Source organism: Nyctibius grandis, chromosome 3, assembly GCF_013368605.1.
Source record: "Nyctibius grandis isolate bNycGra1 chromosome 3, bNycGra1.pri, whole genome shotgun sequence".
Lineage (NCBI taxonomy): Eukaryota > Metazoa > Chordata > Aves > Nyctibiiformes > Nyctibiidae > Nyctibius > Nyctibius grandis.
This window is the reverse complement of record NC_090660.1, coordinates 59,392,690-59,415,265: the sequence shown is the minus strand read 5'-3', so window position 1 is coordinate 59,415,265 and position 22,576 is coordinate 59,392,690. Positions and strand designations below refer to the sequence as shown.

At 36.5% G+C, this 22,576-nt stretch overlaps 1 protein-coding gene across 1 annotated transcript in view; it reads right to left on the bottom strand.

Annotated features, from left to right (window-relative positions):
- Nucleotides 1-5,122: 5,122 nt before the first annotated feature.
- Nucleotides 5,123-22,576, bottom strand: part of MIB1 (MIB E3 ubiquitin protein ligase 1) — an 85,644-nt gene continuing 68,190 nt past the window's right edge. The window contains 7 exon segments of the mRNA XM_068396086.1: nucleotides 5,123-10,782; nucleotides 16,003-16,103; nucleotides 17,226-17,339; nucleotides 18,902-18,980; nucleotides 21,096-21,142; nucleotides 21,145-21,190; nucleotides 21,192-21,288. Coding sequence (XP_068252187.1) covers nucleotides 10,642-10,782; nucleotides 16,003-16,103; nucleotides 17,226-17,339; nucleotides 18,902-18,980; nucleotides 21,096-21,142; nucleotides 21,145-21,190; nucleotides 21,192-21,288 — 625 coding nt within the window. The 3' untranslated portion in view covers nucleotides 5,123-10,641.

Genomic DNA, 22,576 nt, shown 5'->3' with positions numbered 1-22,576 from the left:
AGGGAAACACAGAACTAAGTGATTTGAATAAAGACTCACAGGAAACCCACAGAAACTAAATCTAACAAATCCCAGTCTAATGGCCTCAATTAGAAGATGACTTGTTTCTTCAACTTTATTAGAGCAATTTCTCTATAACACATGTAGGTTCTTAATGTTCAAACAAAATTATCCAAGTTTAAGCTGGAACACAAACAAATAGCTCCTGTTACACAAAGTGTTCACCAAAAGAAAAGGCTAGGTTTTAATTTAACTACAACCTGATGGCTTGGAAAGGATCAAGGGAAACTTCAGAAATACCTGGAATAAAAAAATCAGAAAAAAGAGAACTACTTTTTGCTGGCTCTATGGCATGAGCCAAGAGCAAATGGCTCCTGGCTGTGAGCATGCAAGGTGCGTTTGCTGACTTACTCAGATTAAAAGCATTTTAGTCAACTTTACGTTATTTCCCGCACCTACGGCCTCTAGAAGTTCTCTCTAGAGGAGGGTCAGAAGCAGAACTCTTATATTCACGAAAAACACATTTATACAGAACTTCCCACAGACCTGAAAAAAAAAGAAATGTTATCCAATGCCTTCCCTGCCAAACTTCCTCCCGAGGTGAAAAATCCTTCCCTTTGATAAGAAAGCTGTGTCAGACCACATTCTGTTGCTGACAAAAGAACTGCTCTCCCTTGGCTTGCTCCAGTTTTGGCAGCCATGCTCAGCAGAGCCACGCTGCTCTTCCCAGATAGTCACCACCCTTAACAGAGCCACCAGCTTATCTTTGACCTGAACAATAAAATAAAAATTAACTATGCACAAGCAGTTACTGTGGGTAACACTACCCACCTCAGCTCTGAGGCAGGCAGTTCTCTGGGTTAGAAATTCCATCAATAACCTAATATATCATGAAAGACCTCTCTCCTCCCCCCTCTCCTCCTTTTTTTTGCCTGTCCGGACTCACAGCTATCTACAGAGGTCTTCAATGCTGCTTATACGCAGTTCGCAGCAAAATAAGCTAGGCTTGTTAGCTTCCCTTCTTCCCTCAGATGTTCTTTCTGTATTGGGGGGAAATAAATTAAGTGTGGGGAGGGACTGAATACTGAAAGTTGGTGCCTTTTAGATACCCTTGTTTCTAATCTGCTGACAACCAACCCAAGGATACACACAGATGCTTAGGAACCTTGCTCTAGAGTTTTGGGGTAAGTCTACCGAGCACCATGTGGTGGTCTGTGTCCAGGTTCCTTGCGGTATTACTGACCTCTTCTCAGGTTAGCTACCCTTCAAGAAAAGCCAACAAACTAACATGCCCACTGGGAACTAAATGCTGTATGATTGCTATTTATTTTATACAGCTTTCATACAAAGTATCACAAGACACCTTATGATCATATAAACAGTAGGGATTACAAAATGTTAGTAGGAAGAGTATTACTTGGAACATGGTTTCATATTCGCTTTATTCAAAGAGGCAGAACTTTTTCATACTTCTCTATGGAGGCAGCAAGAAGCCAAATAACAGAACCCTTCTCTTTGGAAACAATCCATGCTCTTGCAAGTGATCCTACTGAACTGAACAGACTGCCTCCGGGCAACTTAAGTCAGCAAGATACACACGACTAGGAGACAGTAACTTTCATCCAGAGTGAGTTTCTCTGGGAAGTACCTTTTCAACAAAAACTGAATCTGAGGTATGGTAATAATGGAAAGTTCAGGCAGCATATGGGGGGAAAAAAAAAAAAAAACCCACACACCACTACAAAAACCAACCAACCACCCTGAAATATTTACTTTCCTGATTTCCCTCATATGGTCAAGAACAGTTGTAACTAGACCAAAAGAAGCGCCTCTACCCTACCACTACCACCTACGTGGTAGCCACAAACTTTCTTATACTGGCAATACAGAGAAATAAGGGTTGCTGATAAATCAATGCAAAATTTTGCTAAGACTGATTTCAGGAATTCCTCCTGTCAGTATATGCAATTAAGAGTGGAGTCAGACACAAGGATAGGGCCCCATTCTGCTTATGCAAAGGCACGGGGCCAACTCTGGTGTAACAGAGATTAATTTTAACGAGTTAAGGAAAGCATGACACTAAGAAAGGACACATCAAGAAAGGACACGCAGTTCTGCTATCAAAAAGCAGACATAGAATTGAAATGAGAGACTTGAGTAGCGAGGGACAGAAGCACTGAAGACATGAAACAAAAACTGTTAAGAGATGCAAAAGAGAGAATGCAAGAGTTACAAACATGAAGGTAAGGAATGTTTGTTGTTAATCTAGCAAGTCTAAGTAAGAACCTGTGCCAACCTGAATGACATTGACCATACTTAGATTCCTATTTGTGAAATATGACTTTGGTACAAGGGTTGGAAATTTTTGTCTAGGGAATAGCTGTCTGGTCTGTTCAGCCTCTTGGTAAAAAGATAATGAGTTACTTCAAACTTCTGTCTCCAAGTAACTTGCATACTCGGGGAAGCCTTGAGAAGCTGGACATTCCTTCCACTGAGCAGACTGATAGGGTTCAAAGCATATTTTACTATAAGCTGTGTTACTATAGGGTGGAAAATATTAATCAGCTCTAGCCATCTAGGGAGACTGTGGTTATCATTAAGAATATGTGGGACACTCATACAAAAATTCTTTTCCCCTGCCCACTGGACAAGCTTCTCTCATATAGTTTATCTGCTCCAACTGCATGCTTTTGAAAAAACAATAGACTAAATGAATACTTTCAACTAGAGCTAAAGGTAAACACTCCACTGGAACTTTGCCCTAATCAATAGTAGCAATGTTCATGTCACATGAGAGTCAGAGGATAGAATATGGTGCTTACTGAAGTCAGCAAATAAGCTAATTATACTTAGCCTGCTTGAAGAAGGGGACAAGTGAGGTCTGGTCCACACACATATTAATGCAATCATCATTATCCTTATCCCTTGTTTGCTTTGTGCTTATATTACAAAAAAAAACCAAAAAAACAAAACCAAACCTTGTCACAAACGGATGGTGCTACTGACCCCGTGTGGAAGAAACACTCATATATGGCAGCACACACAAGGTCACTGGGGAAACCAGCTCAGATCTAAGTTTGTCTACTTATCTCCCTCAGATTTATTTTTAAAGAAAATTCACTGAAATGGTATTATAGTGTTGCAAGGGGTCAGTATATTCTCACAAGTGTATTCTCCTGATTTTAGGCATTTTTTCAGAAATTAAGTTTTGTATTATCTTCTGTAGGGCAGTCAAGTAAAGCCGAAGAAATCCTAACTTTAAGTAGATTTTACACTAAATTTCCTACAACTTGAAGTCTTGCACTGTAACAGAACAAAACCTTTACATTATCAGCTAGCATAGTTCTTGATTTCTAATGTAATTTAAACTAATTTCAATCCATCATAACATTACTCTCTAAAAATTGCTTTAAAAAAAAAAAATCTTCTGGATAGCCTGGACAACCTACTCTCATCACTGCAAAAGGAACAAAGTATTCACATCCCTAAAGTAACCTTCAGCCAAAATCTTTTCATAAGCATCAAGAACAGCGTTGATAGGCTTCATTCTTTAAAGTAAAAGCGTTCCTATGCACAATACTTTGTTGGCTTGTATCTGGCTGCACAATGCACAAGAACAAGATCTTCAGCAATACTGGTTCTGACTAACTGAAATTACCTTGCCCCATTGCGGAAAATCAAGTCTGAAAAGGAAAGCTATCACTTTTTATTCAAATACTGCTGCTAATTTTTCTTCTCTAAATAAAACAGAGTACACCCATGAAGAATTGCCCTCTGCATTTAACTAAGTATCAAATCCAAAGAAAATCTCCACAGAGTTTCATCATCCTTGTTGCAAACAGATGGCTGCATTATTGTATACAGCTGGAATTAGTTAGAACAGCAAAGTACACTATATAGAGATTAATTATATTATACAGTTTTTATATTATAAAGTATTATATGAATTGTATCATACAGTATGAAGCAGCCTTCTCAAAATCTAAAAATGTCAATATCGAACACCAGCAAAGACAGCAGCTTCCATTGTGACCAACATTAGGGGCTGAATCCCTAGAGACTAAGCCTTAAGCCTATGCCAACTCTGTTACCATCACCTTCAATGAACAGGTACAGAGAAGTATGCGAACTGCTTGTAAGTCCCAAAGCAAAGAACAAGTGGTTATTTAAAATGTATCTTGACAATTTGCATCAATGGTTTTTAAATAAAAAGTTCGAAAAAAAATATATCTGAAAATCTTATGTTTTCATATAGCCCTGTCATATAAACCAAAGTTGAAGAAATCTTGAAAAATGAAAAGAAACTGTGAAAGAGAGCAACAAACTTTTTATTCTGTCAACTCATTTTTCACCTGTACACTATGATAAATTAAAACACTACGCCATTAAAGTCTGGTTCTTTTTGTTGCCTTTCATTACATATATATATATATATATATATATACACACACACACTCTTGAATGCATCCATTAAATTGAATCCTAAAACTATAAACTACGATGCAGCAACTGTTGTCTCAGAATATGGGAGTTACCGTATCTGGCAGGAGATTTTTAAGTGATCACATTCACGTAGCCAGATCTGTAAAGGCCATTCAATTACAAGCAAACCCGGAGTCTAACATAAACTTAACAGCAGCTCTAATCAGTATTATGAACTGCATATTTACAGAAAAATTTGCACACATGCTATAGATAAAAATTTTAAATCAACCTTTTTGTTGTTACAACATAATCCACCCTCCATCCTTCTACCGTGCTGCTTAAATAACAAGTATCTAGGAGATTCAAAAGGCATGTAACATTTTCGATGTTGCTACAAACTCAATCTTCAGGGATGCATTATAAAGAACCAGAATTTTTTGAAGCTTGGATTGCAAACTTTCTCAATAAATAAAGTCTGGTGCACTTTAAACATTGTATGTCAACAACTAACCGAGTTACCAAACATTTGTTCAGGTATACAATTTTCTAATTCCCTGATGACATCTAACATCATTACAAATAAGAAGGAGGAAGTCAAATGAGCCACCAAGTCCCTTCCCAATGATGTGTGCACAAAAATCAGTATTAAATTCAGTCCAATTACACTTTTAAATCAAAGCTTTTGAAAAAGTCAGCATACACCTTATATAATGTTTTATTAACCATACAGTACATTAGCAGTTCCTTTGAAAAGCTTAGACCTTGCTAAGCAGTTTTAATGAAAGGAATTATATAATGCTATCTGCATACAGAAATCCACTACATTCACACAGACGACCTTAAATTTCTCCAATAAACAGTCATGTCAAAATCTACAATTTACTGAAAACAGAAAGTTGGTTTTAACAAAAGCAAAAATGTTCCTGTTGTTCAGTAAAATCTGTTTTCTAATATGAATAGTTTGCATTCATAAAGACACTAAGCTTGGGACAAAGAAAGTATTTCCTAGAAGCTCAAAAGGAGACAAAGTTTTTAACTATGAAATAGCATGCAAATATACAGATTTGTTGCCAATTATTTCTGTCTTTTATGAAAGACTTACTGGGCCAGAGTAAAGCAGGTATTTTTACATGTTTGTTTACACAATGACCTCTCCCCTCACAGTAAAAATGTCACATACAGAACATTTTATCAGCTGTCTTTGTCACAAATACTGCTTCTGTAAATTTGAATACTATGCCCTTCAGACCTCCCTGACTGGTGCAACAATCAAGCAACTTTCAGAAAGCTTAACAAAACCTAAATTTGCCAATTTTCCTTTACAGAAAGTATATACAAGTTTACAAATCCATAGCAGGGGTATTACAATTACATTAACATCAACTCATTAACTGGATTCAAGAGATATGTGCATTCTGTAAGGACTCCATGGCTGCTGCCCATTCAACAGTTCTATCAAGGCACTGTACAGTTATTAAATCTCTAACATTCTCCAAGATGTGCTGAAGAATATTGTGAATGTGTTTAAGCTGTTAAAAAGCCCTGAGTCAGAACTTTCGTATTTACCACAGGCTTAGCTATAAAAATGGCACATACTAAAACTTCTGCGGATTTCAGTTTTGCTTTGTCAACACAAACACATTATGAAATGCACAAAAAGACAACAGTACAAATTCCAGCAATTTATGCAAGAATGACATACAATGTACATTGTGGTAAATCACATGCTTACATTGTACGTAACTTATACAGAGAGTAAAAAAAAAAAAAAAAATAAAAAATCTTCCCAATGTATTCAGACATCAAAACTGATGAAGTAAACCAAAACGGATCTGTTCCCCATCCCTTCCCAAAGACAAAGAACTAGCAAAGAATTCAGTAATTTTACAGAAAGGAGGTAGCACTGCTAAAAGTTAGGCTGTAGTGTTCTTGGTTTTTTAAGTGAAAACTTGACCCGTGCAGCACAAAGAACAGGACAGGCTCTTCGGTTCACCAGCTGCTACTGGAAGAGTAACATTAAGTTTCTGACATTTAATTTTGTAGAGGAAGCTTAGATCACTAGCTCGAAGCAGCTGCTTCAAACAATTTAGTTTTTACACAAACTGCAATTCTTCAATTAATACTGCTAAAAATAATTAGGCATACATAAAACTTCATCTCTAGAAAATATCTACATAATAAGGACTTAAATCGGATTCTTTCTAAAAGACCATCTCACGTCTTTAAAAGAAGCTAAAATACTCATTGTAAGACTATGCTAACAAGGCACAAGTACTTGTGCAAATCTGCTATATCTTCACCCAGTCCAAGTTAAGAACACCACCTCCTAATTAAACTTTCACATTTACAAAGTAACTGGTTTATTCTCTTGGCAGTCTCATTTTTAGCATCCACTTCAGCAAAGAGGCATTCCTCCAAATCCCAACAGACAAGTACACAGTATTTCAACAGATGGAAAATAGGTAATAATAGCCCAAATTTTGAGAAGTGCCATATGAGCTTGGGGTATAGTAAGTGACAGACAGTAAGTCTGAGGAAAAAAAAAGTCAAACATAGTTATACAGAAGTTAACAAGCTACAACTATTTAGCATATTCTGTTAAGTCTCTTAGGTTGTCTTCACACTTTAAATCACTGTGTACTCATGTGACAATTTATGTATTTTACTAAACTGAAAAAATGAAGTGTTTCACTTAAATATCTGAGCATACCTGACATCTGAACACTATATATTATTAGGTGTTTTCTTGACTGTTCCAAGAAACAAACTGAGATATTTCATCCAATTTAATTTCAAAACGGCTATTAAATACTGGGAGATAATCATAATAAACAAAGCTTGCAAATTTTGCATTTTATTATTTTACAGTATATTAGAGATAAATGCCTTACTCATTTTTCTCTCATTTTCACTTTGACCCTAATAATAGTGATGATAATAATGAGATTTATACTTTCATCTTTCACTGAAGACAGAGGCACAATGACTTACTCTCAACTCTCCTACCTGTTATGATCCCCTTTGGCTTACAACTGAGCTTGTTTCCTATCCTTCAATTATTTAAGTGTTATCCAATTAAACCTCTCTGTGCACATTGCGCAGACGATAGACTAAACTGAGTGAATGAACTTACTAGCTTTCTCAACAACACTAGTTCACCTTCTAGACAGTGTGAACCTAAATATCTATTTCCATAAGTGATACTGGATTTGCAAACATTTTTCCTCATTAAGTTTTCTGAAAGGCAAGCACTGCATAGCCTTCCCAACACAAGATACAGCTCTTTCACCTATTAGTAAGAGGCCTATATTAATAATTCAAGCATGTTGGTTAGCTTACCTGGATTTCCTAATTCAGCTGTTTCTTGTTGCACCGTAACAGCATCAAGTTGACACGCTTTGATTTCAACTGGCACATAACACTGCCTAATGAGTCCAATCACAAACTTGTATGCAGTCACATACATCTGGTGTGACTGCAGTACAGAAGACTACAGCTGCTCCTGTAGTGATACCTTCAGTCATTGTCTCTATTTCCATAGGACTGTGATGGTATCCAAGTATTAAGAGTGTTATAAAGTAACTTACAGCTTCTCTGTTGAAAAGTATAAGCTTAACAGAGCACTCACCTATCTATGCTACAATATGTGCCTCGTGCAGACAAGGAGTTTTTATCATTCGACTCCAGTTTCCCACCCAGGATGCTTTAGATCAGTTCTTACTCAGCTGAATTATTCAATTGATGCTAAACTGGAATACTTTCAAGTAATTCTGGTTTGTTCCAGTGAAAAAGAATTAGGAAAATGCCAACTGCTATATTGAGGTTTCAGTTTTGAGCTGCATTAGCAAGAAGAAATACACCCTGCCTTTGTGCCAACAACAGTTTATAGAGGTCCTCTTGAAGAATAAATAGGACACAATATTCAAAACATGTCTACCAGAGCCAGAGGCAACCGAGGTACAGATCTGATGCGTTACAGGTACAGATCTGATGCGCTACAGGCTGAAAGTCAGAATGGATTGTCAAATGGCATGTCTTATTACAAAATTATTTTTAGAGGAAGACTGACAGGAAACTGAAGTCTACTATAGAAAGTTCAGCTGTCGAACACGCTACACAAAAAAACCCAAACTGACTTAATGACATGCATATTGGCCAAACGAAAATTGCAGCGAACACTTAGCTGCACTCAGAGCCTAAGTGAAGATAGTGAAATGCTGAACTGAAAAAAAAGCCCTATATCAAAAACTTTCCAAAGCTCCTTGAAATCTTGATAATTTTAGAATAGGGACCCAAGAAAAAAGGAGGGCTACTTAGTTTGGCCAAAAAGACAGATACACAGATTATCTGAGCACAGATGACCACTAGTACACAAAATAAAACAGAGTATTATATTGACTCCAGATTGAGATTGTATCCAATGAAAAATTACTGAAAAGAATGATGAATGTTTGCAATTCAGGATCAGGATAAAAGATGGCTATGGAAAGGCTGTGTATTACATCACTTTGTTATGTAAAAGCCACTCTACATACATTTTTCCAATAGATCACTGTGGTTGTTTCCTGGAAAACACTATTCAGTGTTTAAACCCTAAAAGTTCACCTATCTTTACAGTTTATTAGCAACATTCTTCTAAGACTTTTGCCAATGTTTGCACAATTCAGGCATATCAACATAAGCTTCAGAAGACCAAGACTGATTTTCTGAAAAGAGCACAGTTTTATGCCTTTATCCTTTCTTGGATCTTTCCCTGTACTATCCCTTTTGCCACATTTTTGACACATGCAATGAGAATTAAATGAGAAATTAATCTTAGCTCCCAATAAGGCACCTAAGTGACTCCAGCATATATTTTTTTATTGTTCTGCAAGAGCACATCCAAATGAAGTCTGCACAATGGCAAAGGGCTACATAAACTATGCACTCAGAAAACTGCCGAATCACACATTCCTTTTAGCTACAAGAGATCCTTGAATCACCATACTTTCTTCCATCCAGAAAGATGGAAGGATGTACTTGTTATCAAAATGTTAATAGTTTGCAGTTCCTGACAGTAGCACTTTTGGGGTCAGGAACGTCTCTTTATGTCACAGCAGTGACAGCTAAGTCCTTCAGCCAACTTCAACTCACATAGACATGGCTCACAAAAGTCACTGCTCTGTCAGCAGTATCTTCATTTGCAGTATTACCCAGTAATGTTCACTACTAAATTCTGGTGTTAACACTCAACTTAGACAAATAAGCAATATTAAATCGTCTCTTTTGCTGTTGATACTGTTTGCCTGGAAATAATAAAACTAATTTAATAGAGGATATCTTGCAAAATCCCTAGTTTTTCCCTAATTCACAGACCCAGAATTTTTAAATGGCCCCACATATATATTTGTTCCTCTACAGCTGATCAAATTCACTCATCTGAAATGGGTAACTGACCCACTGCTCAAATGTTTTCCTTTCCAGTCAAGTTAAAAGCAATTCCATACAAAATTATGTGGCTAGAAGAATTAAGAAGTTCACTATTTAAGCTAGTTTGAACTTGTTAGACTAAAGTGCAGTTTTGGAAACATAGTGTTTCTAAACTAGATTTTTCTTTTTAATGTTTCCTTCCCAAACCATCCTCAGCAACAAAGGGCACAATAAAGTTAGAATTACCTTAACGTTGTATTTTGAGGCCTGTTCTTACAGGATTAGTAAGATATTTATTACTACTGTGTATATACTTTGTATTGATTTTGCATTATTGTATATTTCAAGATCAAAATTACCGTGAATCATAACTGTCACAGGAAATTGGAACATTCTCCAGAAAAGCATAAAACAAAAAAATCCTAACTGTTTATATTTGATATTAACTGACAATATAAAAAAACACGCTTATGTCACTTGACACCTTATACATATATTAAAAAACATGAACGAAACCAAAATAAGATTGTCCCTTTACACTTCAAGGGGAAGAAGACGACAGACAATTTAAAAAGACTGCTTTAAATTAGCTTTAGGCTTACGTGTTTTTTAAGAGTCAGCTAAAAGCTGACTGTTCAAATACTCTTATTTGGTGCGTTCACAGTCTTTAAACAACTACCATGTAATGAACCTGTGCTAGAAATGTTTTCATTAGAACCCTTTACTGCTTTTCAAACTGACGAAGATTTAGATCATCAAAATGTCCTTACTATTTCATCAGCTAATAAAAGACACTGGTTCCCCTAATTAATACAAAAGGATCCTTCGTTCAATTGCCTTGCGGCATATAGGGCATTCACTCATTCGGTCTCCACAAAGCTGACAGGTTCCATGGCCACAGAGAAAGATCATATTCTTCAGACGGTCCAAACAGACAGGACACATGGTCTGTAAAAGATTTTGACACGTTACATAGTCAATGGCAGCAGCGATACAGTATCAAGTATGCAATATGTAAATTACTGAAATTTAACAATAAATATGCCATCTTAAGCATAGCAGATCATTGCCATTGCATAACCCAGCCACTAACCTGAAAACTAACTATTTTTTATAAATCACATTTTTACTTCACATTGACTTAAAATATTTGGGCTTTTCCTACCCCATCATGACACAAAAACTATGTAGCTTTTTTCCAAATACGATTCCTTTAAGAAAGGCAATCCAGTAGTAGGCTGACATCACATTTTCAATATCATTACCCAAGTTGGCAACATTTGCAACATTCTTCAGCAACAATCCCCTTTATGTCATGTAATCTTTCAGGGAACAAACACAATACAAACAGCTTTACATGTGCAATGCTCAGGTAATGATTTACCAATTTATTCTCAGGCTACCTAGCCATTCATATACTTACCTTTAAACACCAAGCACTGAACACATGCAGAAGTAATAAAAATGCTGCATAATGAATACTATATATAAAGATTCAATACTGGTAATTCCAGACTTTGTTCATGGAAGTTATCTAGCTTTTCAACCAAAAGAACACCTCCAGTTTCAAATGAAGAACAATTTAATAAATCTGTGACTTTCAGTTATAACAGTAGCACAGCAAACTTTTAAAATCAGTTTTAATTGCTGAACATTAAAGTGACAGCCAATGCCCCCCAAAAAAATCTCCTAAAGTTCTTAAACAGCAAAATTCATTTTGTACCAGGCCATTAAGGAACAATGTCCTTCACCTTTCGTCACATGCAGAAATTGAAGTTTTGGTAAGGCATGTTCCTTCACCATAAACATGTTGCAGCCATATTAGGATTTCATTTATAACAGTTTATCAAAGGTTAGGAAATGGATAAATGTTGTAACAGATGATACTTGTTAAGACCATTCTATAGTCCAACAAATCAAATCTCAGATGTCCTTAGATCTGAGACACTCTTCTCATATCTAGCACTTACAAATGTTGATCTCATATAATATGAAATACTGACAGGGTTCATCTTTCAAATGCAAATTCATTTTATCACTACCTTGCACCTGTGACTTGTTTCCATACTCATCATTGGGGGGTTACTTCAGTTTGTTCATCTCATGAGAGAGAGAATCCATAGCAGGAACCCTATTCAGTATAACCTTAAAGCATACTTTCTATGGAATCAATACATATTACTTCCTAGGGTAGGTAGCTTAGTTGAAGACCAAAAAAATTCACCATCAGTCTGCTTATACAGAGTTCAAATTGGCATGGAATCTGGCCAAATGCCTATTTTAATCTCCACAATACCAGTGTAATGGGCTACCAGGAATGTAAAACTTCCAGATAAATGTCAATTTATGTTTAAAAAAACCCCTTCACTCTTCCCAAAAATGCTGTGCTCCAGCTTTGTCAGAATTGCTGCAGTACTATAACAGAACACTCTCAAACTAAGAACTTGCAAAAGACCAACTCTGTCAGTCAGTCCTGCTCATTTTTCCATTCACACCAAGTCATCACCTTCACATCCCAATGGGACAATTACAGCATTCTTCCTCCAGTAGCCTACAGCCTTCACATATCAATGAAACAGCTATTTCCAATGAATATATAACTGTCCTGTGACAAGTGTCTATAACCTGATATAGTATTGGCATGATGTCCTTTGACAAAGGACTGACAAAGCAAACCTGAATCTCATCTTTGGAGAAAAAACTTGTAGCCTTTATTTTATGTTTTTAGCTTAATTATTTGCTTTTGTGTCTAAATATAATGTCAGAATTACTGAAGTTACAAGGGTCTGTTTCTCTTCAAATGCCACACCGTCATTTGAAAATGAAAACATCCATCAAGGGACTCAGGAATAATAAAAAAATAAAATCTGTTCAAACACCATTATGTTTGATTATTTCATTCAGTGAAGCACAGAAATCCTAACATTTTCATTGTATAGATCTTTTCTGCAATTGCATGCAGCATTAGCAAATTGCCCGACTTCTCCTGCTTAGTACAAATGCAGAGCTCCTAAAATACATTAGCTGTTTAATTCCTTAATATGATACTATTTTAACATTTAAGTTACTTCACACAGTAGGAGAATTCAGCTGGCAGGAACGACCAAACTTCCTGTTTGCTACGCAGTTCTATTCTCACAAGGATTTTCTCGATTTGTTCAGCAGTTTCCCACTGGGATACAAGCCCAAATAACTGAGTTTCATCGAACTTTCAAGGAGCATTCATTACTTAACCACCAGCTTATATGCACTTCTACAGTGGAAGGCAGTTCACTGCATGCCTTATATCCAATTTGTGCCACAGCAGCAGGAACGAAGCAGCATCTGTTTCTATTGTACTATCAGTTTGTTAGAACATTCTCTGCACGAAACCACATTCTACCTTTTTTATCTGCATGAAACACTTGACTCACATGTTTTGAAATAAAACAAACGGTGCAAAAATATACCTGTTCTATGTGAGAACTACTTCTTTAGATAACTAAAAGTAGTCTGAAAAAGTGCTCATCGTACCTTTAAGTATAACTGGGTTTAAAATTCAAATCAATTTTTACCACTAACAAGGTGTTTTAAACTGCTTGAAATATGAATTCCTCATTACTAAAACCAGTTTTTTCCAACAATATACAGGTGCACAGTGACAAAATAAATTCATTTTTAAGGAGAAAGAAAGTGATGTAAGTATGGTGAAGGAACATACATAAGATATTAGACAGATGATGGTGATTATGTATGAAATGGAGTGAAGATATTGCAATTACAGTCAAAAGGGTTCACATTCAGGGAATTCCTGAAGAATGGTGTGGTCATCAGATGTGGGAGATTCTGTTGACATCAGCATCACTTCTGCTTGGCATCAGAAATGGTTTTAAAAGCTTGCTGCACTAACATATTAGATTATCATTGAAGGTATGAGTTGAAACATAGGATTATACCTGCTGAAAGAGAACAAATTGATTTTAAGTACAAAAATATCAATGTAACACGAAGACTGAACTGTTAGAGCACAAATGAAAAGAATACACAGTTACAGTGGAATGCTGAGCACAAATTTAAAAGATGAGATAACTGATTTCAATCAAATCCAACTTGATACTCACAAGTATGAAACACAACTTTCCCTGTCACGAGACTAAGCAGAAAAGACACTAAGGAAAACATTAAAAAGTCTCAAGCCAAGATGCACACAAGAATGACCAGAACCACTTCTTTCTAGTCAGAGGCATTGAACAATCTTCAGTTTTATGCTGATTTAAAATAAATTATTGGACCAAAGGCCACTTCAAAGCAAAAGAGTGCACTTAAATTCTCAAAGCATTCCAGTATTAGATCTTTCTTACTACTGCAAATATGAAAACTAGAAAATGACACATATAAAGTAGTTATTCTCTTCTCCCTAATACAGCATAACTTTCTGATATTACAAAGCTTTTGGCTAGCAAATCCCAAAGGCAAGGCAAAATTGTTAAGAATAAAAGAGCACTTAAGGAAAACTGAAAAAAAACAAGATCACCTCTAATTAAGAAGAAAAACTGTAACATAAAGTAGTTTTTCTTTCATGTCCCTATACATAGGAGTATTAGCATACCAAAACAGAATTCCAATCTTCTATTAACTCCTAAAATAAAGTAACCAGAAAAAAAAATACATCTGAAGAAAACAGATTACTTGCATTTAAGCATCCATCTGCATGTTTTGAATACATCTTTTTAAATGCCAAAACAGTAACCTTATTCTTTTCATCATTGTTAAAAAGTAAAACAGAAGCTAAACAGTAGATGTAAGACGTCAGAGATATCTAGAAACTCCAGATATTATCATCAAGACATATATGCATTTTTCAAATAACAATTTTTAATCTGCATGTTCTTTTACAGACAAAAACTACAAAGGGATCTGTTTTGAACTGGGTATTTGAATTTCTATTACTGGGGTGTTGGTCAAGTCTCCATATGACAGGAACAGCTCTTCACAGACACGCCACTGAGGTTAAAACCTGACAGGATATCAGCTCCCAAATTTAAGGCATCTAGTGGGCCATAAAACTGGCGATCTAAACACTTCAGTCTTAGCTTTCAGGCACATGAACAGCTGAGAGCAACAACTACCAGGACTAGATGTGATACTGCCATCACTGAAGATTACTGACCGGTGCAAGCCTACGAGAGGAAAAGGCAAGTAATACACTAAAACCGCTTCTCTGCTTCCTGTATCCATGGAAAGTTTCTTCGAATTGTGTTATACATAGGGAAGCCAAAAATCACATTATCAGGGTTCTAAGAAAGTAAGTTCATACAATAGTCAGATACCCCAGGTCCTTTACTGCTGAAAAATCTCAAAATCAAGTTTTTCTTTGTTCAGATGGAAAAAAGAAACCATTTAGTAATTTAACATTGGGAAGTTCTGCATGTAGACAACTGCTTAAGCGCTTCTAACAGAGCTAGACTTACAGGCATAAAAAATTTAAATAAGTAACCGTCAGTTATCTAAAACACTAATTTTTGGTTAATCATTATGTTTCTAAATTGCATGTAACTCAACCAATGAATAATCAATACAATCTATAGTCAATTTGTGTAAATTGCCTCCTGCAAACACTATGCATAATTACAAAAGACAAACCTTATCACTTACATTCCAAATATTCCAATTACATGTATAGTACTTTCAAAGGTCTTAACTTTGCAATCACACAGTACATAAATCACACAGTACATAAAACTATAGCCTTTATACAACAGGTAACTGCCAGCCATTGTTCAAAGCCAGTTCATGAACAGGCAAGTAAAGATTCAGGTAGATACAGAATAGTCAAGAATATCTACTTTTATTATTGTTCTGTGAAAACAGCTTCTGCTGGACCTATATGCTCAGGTCAGCTAAACAGGCAGAAAACATACTGACTGGGCAGAGCATCCTTTTTTTAGGCACACCAACACAGATGCTCTAATAGATGGATTATCACACATGGCCACCTTTTTTTTTTTTTTTTTCAAAATCTGTACATAGAAGACATACAAGCCACATCACACACACAAAATATGGTTATTTAACTAAAATTTAAGAATTGAAGCACTTCAACATGTCATTTTGTTTTAAATAACAGAAGATGCATTGGCTTTTTCAATTATTTTAGTGGTCCATGAAATTTTTATCCAGCACTTTTACCTGTTCCTTGATGTCTTGTAACTGTTGCTGCAGCTTCTGTACATCCGCATTGACATTGGTGTTGTCTTTGTCTTTCTGCAAAACTGGAATGTTTCCACTTGCTGTAATTTAGAGAAAATAGAGATATGTGATTATGCATCAGTCTAATGAAACAGGAGTTAATTATTTCCAGTGTACTAACTACCATTTTTCAATTATCTGAAATAATGACAGTCAAACATTTGATAATCTAATTAAATTCACTATGACATGACTGCAGCTCAACTCATAAAGAACTTCTCTGACAAATATTTCCTCATTAATGATGCTCAAAATGCCTGTAATCCCTTAATGTTCTCAGAGTTCTTATTTGCCAGTGAAGTTCCTGCAGTAAATTCTTTTGCACATGCAAAAAATAAAGCCAAATCCTTTCATGCTGAAAAGACTTTATCTACACAGCTGATTCTATTTGGTGTTCAAAACTGCACAAGCATCTTGGAAGTAGTTTGTTCAAAATTTGAACAAGCTCAGATTAATATTCCTGTATTTGACTGATCCAGGAAGCAATGTTACTGTAAGAAACAGAAAAACTGAGAAGTATTTCAAATGACAAATTTTAAATTGCCAGTGTGAGTATTAAAAACCTGATTTTAAGGATTATTCTTACATTTATCTATTTAGGAACAGTATGACAAGAATGACCTAATATTCCAATTCACATAAACTCAATTCAAACACTGCATACCACACACACACAGAGTAAATACAAATAATTCCTAGAAATTATTCAGAGAAAGAAGTTTAAAAACTAGTCAAAGCAGGAGATGTAAAACTGAACAATCGGTCATGAAAGTTGCTTGTACCTTAGATGCAAAATTTACCATTCCTTTACCTGTCAGAGATTTCCATAAGTAAAAAAAAAATTACATTTTTTTGCTCATTGCACAATTACAGACAATCTTCAGCTTTTGCTTCATAGGACATTAATAAGTGGCCAAGAAGTCATATATGTTTCAGCTTCTACTCTGGATGCTGGAAGCAATCCTGTATTGTAAGGACTGCTGTTACCATCGCATCTCTTGCTACCAATGTAGAAAGTAGCGCAAACAGCAAATGAATACCCGGCTTAACGCTGTTTTTATTAAACTTTTATTTAAAAAGGAGAGGAAAGATTTAGGTCATTTAAAAGAATGCAATAAATTGGTGGGGAAATGCGAAAGAGTATGGGTTTTGGAGTCACTCACAAATATCATCAGTGGTATCTTCTGTACCTTTCCCTCCGCAGCACATTATGAAAGGCACTCTTCGCTCAACCACTGCCCGACACTGTACACATTTCTTCATCAAGCTTGCACAATCTGAGAGGACGGAGAAATAAATCAACTCTGAATCCTACGATTTCAGTTTCCTTCATTCCTATCCATGAGCTTGTGTATTTACAGTAACTATATAGCAATGCCATAATAGATGCTTATAATACAAATAACTACTTGTGTTCATCTTCATACCATTTTCTTCAAATGTCTTGTTTGGGATTCAAAGCAAACCTATTCTGTTTATCTTCTTTTAACATATTCCAAGTGAGCAGGTTCCTCTTTCTCCAAATGGATGTCTATTCCACAAGAATCACATAAGTTAAAAAAGTAAAATCGCACACATTTGAGACCAGAACTTTCAAGAATGTCTTGACTACCTGCTTTTTCCTTCAACACAAACGAATTCAACTTATCATCCTAATACTCCAAGGGCAAACAGGTGTGGCTCCTTACCCTTATAAGAGTAAACCTCTATCTTTTGATATAATCCTAGAAAGGGGGCTGTAATTATTCTACAAAAGGCAGATGATTATGTTTTATAAATGCTGAAGGTTACTGTGAATCACAGTGGGTCCTATAAACTACACAAATCTGAAGACTCACTCTCATCCTGCTTGAACAAGATGTCCAGAAAATAATCTGGAAAGAAATCATCTACATCTGTTAAACCTTTTGCTGTCCTTGTTACAGCTTAGACTTGGTGATGTGCATTTTTCACTGCTGAAATCCTTCACCACAGCAATCAATCTTTTTTGCTGTCTTCTTCCTGGGAAACTAGTCAAAAAAACCTGCTCTCATCATCTTTCAACTGCAGACAGTGAAAGAGGCCAGATCAGAATAACTGTGAAGTCAGTGATTCAATGTCAGGTCTCTCAGCCAGAACAGAAGAAGAAACCAGCCTTTTTTAGCAAGACCAAGTAAGCAGTTACTTATGGGAACGATTACTTTCCTTATGTAGATACTCAGTAACAAGGACTGCTCTTCTCTAGGCAAATGACCCTGCAACAAAGCCCTGAAAAGTCTGGTGACAAGGTGATGGCTGCATTCTCAGCCACACATTCTCAAAACCTAAAAAATTCTGGAGATCTATGTCTTTTTTTGCCACACAAGATAAAATCAGAGTGAATCATAACTGGTGCTCTTTGCAAAGATATATGATGTGTCTTTTAGGGAAAATTACAGCCCTTGTGCAAATCTGTAGAATAGTAATGAAGCATATTAAATATTTATTTACAATATTCTTTTAAAACCCCATTTGCACATCTGAATGCCCCAAAAAAGCTGCAACAAAGCAATAACATGAATTCTAATTACTTCGAAAGTTTTAATGATATACAGCAGACTTCTATAATCTGAGCAAGCCTACTCACAATTAAATAATTCAGATGGAAGAGCACTTGCTTTCTGGACTTTTGAAAATCTCCAGTTTGTTCTCCAATTATTTAATTATCAGCATGCCAAATAATGCCAGAATTCTGAGTATCACACCAGACTATCAAGTAAATTGGGCCTGAAGTTAGATTACTAACGAGCTTTTAGCAATCTGATTAAAAGTGTTCTGTTTCAAGGTTATTTTAAAAAGAACTTTCATCAAGTTTACTCACTCTCACAGGCGCACATATGACCACAAGGCTGGAAAAGCACTGCTGCCTTTTTGTCTGAACACACTACACATTCTTCGATCTGTAAAAAACAATAAACACACATATGAGAAAAGTTTATCTCCTGTTCTCTACATTAATTTGCTTTTACACTCTCTTTGGCAAGGCATGTGGACTTTGAGAAGCTCCATCTAGTGCTATTTTAACTAATTCAGCACCCCAAATTACAATTTAAATGAGTTGTCACACTGACTTCTAAGAATAGATACTTCCTGGCAATATTTGTATGTTCAGGACACAGTCACAGAGAAGCAGCTAAGACAGTATGTTTGTTCTTCTTTATTCTTTTCTCCTTCTTTGTTCCACCATATATACTTAAATTGGGGGTGTTCAGCCTGGAGAAGAGAAGGCTCCAGCAAAACCTTATTGCGGCCTTTCAGTACTTAAAGGGGGCTTATAAGAAAGATGGGGACAGACTTTTTAGCAGGGCCTGTTGCAACAGGACAAGGGGTAATGGTTTTAAACTAAAAGAGGGCAGATTTGGACTAGATATAAGGAAGACATTTTTTATGATGAGGGTGATGAGACACTGGGACAGGTTGCCCAGAGAGGTGGTAGATGACCCATCCCTGGAAACGTTCAAGGTCAGGCTGGACAGGGCTCTGAGCAGCCTGATCTCATTGAAGATGTCACTGCTTATTGCTGGGGGGTTGGACTAGATGACCTTTAAAGGTCTCTTCTAACCCAAGCTATTCTATGATTCTATGAAATTCACTTATAAGAGACGTTTATAGTAATCTGTTTTAATATTCTGGGTTAGGGTTTCTCAAGCCCTTTAATGTGATGAACTGTATATATAGTGTGACTGTAGACACCACATACCACTCCATTCATACTGGCCTGGACCATCTCTTCCAGTTCATAGAGCTGTTCTCCAGGTTCATTCATTTCTTAACCCTGCAGATATTACCTTAAGTTTTACATAGAAGAGTGTAAGAGAAGTATTGAACAGATATTCCACTCTCTCAATCTAATTTAGCAAAAGCAATCAAAGGAAGGTATCCACAAAGGTTAGCTTCACCTGGGAAAGCTGATTTCCATAGATTAGCTTCTTTAGATGGATGAGTGGAAGTAGAAGCCTTACTTTGCTGCTCTGAATCAGCCAGTGGCAGAACTTTTTCACTGACTATAAAGAAAGTCTAGAGAAAAGAAACTCACACTATGTTAACATTTGGCCCTTGAAAATATGCATTGCAGAATAATGAATGGTATAAGAAGTAAGAGTAAGAGAATTGATAGCAAACCCAGTAGAAATTCATATTTACAATTCCTGTATTTACTCTGAGGTAGAGAAAAAAGCCATAACACAGAAGCAGACTAGTCAAATGTGTTTGGAAAGAGATAGAAAGAACAGAGTGGGTTTTCCACAGATCAGAAAAACCTGTGTGTAGAACATGAGATTTTTTTTTTTTTTAAATGGCCAAAAAAGCAACAGAAAGACAAGACTTGATGATTATGGGGAATAAAATAATACTCAAACAGAAAAGCAACAGGGATGCCACCCATATAGTCACAAATACTTGGGAGCAACCATCTGAGAAACCTGAGGACTTACTGGGTTTATGTCCCCAAATTGGGCACAACTGGTTGGTACTTCTGAAGGAGAAAGACAGCATAATGAAATTCATGATTCCAAAGAAAGAGAAGGTGAAAGCTGAAAGTAATTATTAGCTTCAAAACCATACTAACTAACTCAGTTTACAGGCAAATCATCTTTCCAAGCAGCCCTAAGGAATAAAAGGATTCAGAAGAACTGAGTATCCTGAAGGAAATTATTACTTCAGGAAAGCAGCAATTTATCTTAATGGGAGAAAAAAAAATACCGGTGTGGGGCAGGGAAATTATTAAATAAAGCATCCTCTACTCTACTGACTATTAGGAACTCTGAGGACCTGAACAATAAAGACATTGCAAGGCGGGAAGAGAATGAAGGGTAGGTAGGACATTAGTACAGGCAAACAGAAAAGAGTAACACACAATGCTGGGACAAGATATCACTACAATGCAAAATGAATTCCATCCAGTGAGACACCTGTAAGGCAAAAATACCGCTTAAATATACGACACTTTTCCCTGACCTCTTTTTACTTGTCCATTAAAAACAGAAAGAGAACCAACAAACTTTGGAAGTTTTTACCTTTGTCCTAGACTGAACTTGTTCTTTGCAGATGAGGCATTTTTTCACCGTGGTGAGCACAGAGAACACGTGGCAATGTGTCCACATGGGCCAAAACAGAGTATCTCTCTTCATGTCTGAACACACCATACATTCTTCTAAGGTTTCAGAATCATTGTTGATCATAGATGGACTTCGGGAACCAACCTGTCCACTACAAAGAAACCTTGCAGTCAAACTTACTTTTAAGAATTTTTCAAATTCTTAATTTAAAATGCAAATCAACTGGCTGTTTATCTATATACTGCTATGCACCTGGTCTAGTGGAAGGTGTCCCTGCCCATTGCAGTGGGGTTGGAACTAGATGATCTTTAAGGTCCCTTCCAATCCAAACCATTCTATGATTCACATGATTCTATGAAATGTACACTTGACATCAGAGTGAAAGGTCACACGCTTGGATAAGACACTGTACAGAAACAAGCCACCCAAGTTAGAACAGCATCTCATGAATGTAAGAAAAACCTTCCCTCCCACCCTAAGAGTTTATTAACAGAGACATACCCTGTAGATTTAGAACTGCACAGCTTAACACCTTCATCTTTAATATACTTCCAATACTTACCAAATGACAGGCTTGTAAAAGAACCTCCAAACTCCCGCAGTGAATTCACCTCAGATGTTTGTCCTATGCTGCTGCTCAGCCAGCAGAGGGAGCATGTGTTGAACCTAACCATCTCATGCCTACAGCCCTCACCAGCCCATAAAAGGTGGCAAGAAAAGAACAGCAGCCACAGGGATGAGGCCAAGACAGATGGACAGACAGACAAAAAGACTCTGAAGAAAATAAGCACCTTACACACCAGGACAGCACCAACAAAAAGAGCCCCTCTTTGTGACATTTTGAAAGTACATTTTTTATTTCCATACAGAAATTAAGGATGAGAATCATATAAGCCAATGGTAGGAACACAATGAGGACAAGTAACAAGCTGAAACTTCTCATACTGCGTGCACTTGATAACATGACATCTCACTGAAATCATAATTTCTAGAGAAGTGCTTCTGAGACATGAGGCCTACCGCTTCCTTTTCTTTTTACAGAACCATACAATCATTCAGGCTGACAGGTACTCAGGAGGTCACCTGCTCAAAGCAGGGTCAACACTGAATTCACACTAGGTTATACCGGGCTTTGCCCATTCCAATCTTCAAAACTTGCATGAACAGAGATTTCACAACCTCCCTGGGCAGCCTGTCCCAATGATCAGTTATTCTTTCAGTGATTTCCCCCTTGCCCCTTTTCTGGAATGGTTTGAAGTTCTACCAACCTCCACCTGCATCTTGCCACCCTCCCATATTAACATGAATGAAAGTCCTGCAAGACTTGTGTAAGTTTCAACTAATGCATTTGTAAATTAGCATTCAATGTACCATAGAATATAGAGAATTAATTGAAAGTAAAGAAAAAGCTTGGATGTTTTAACACTATTGCTAATAAA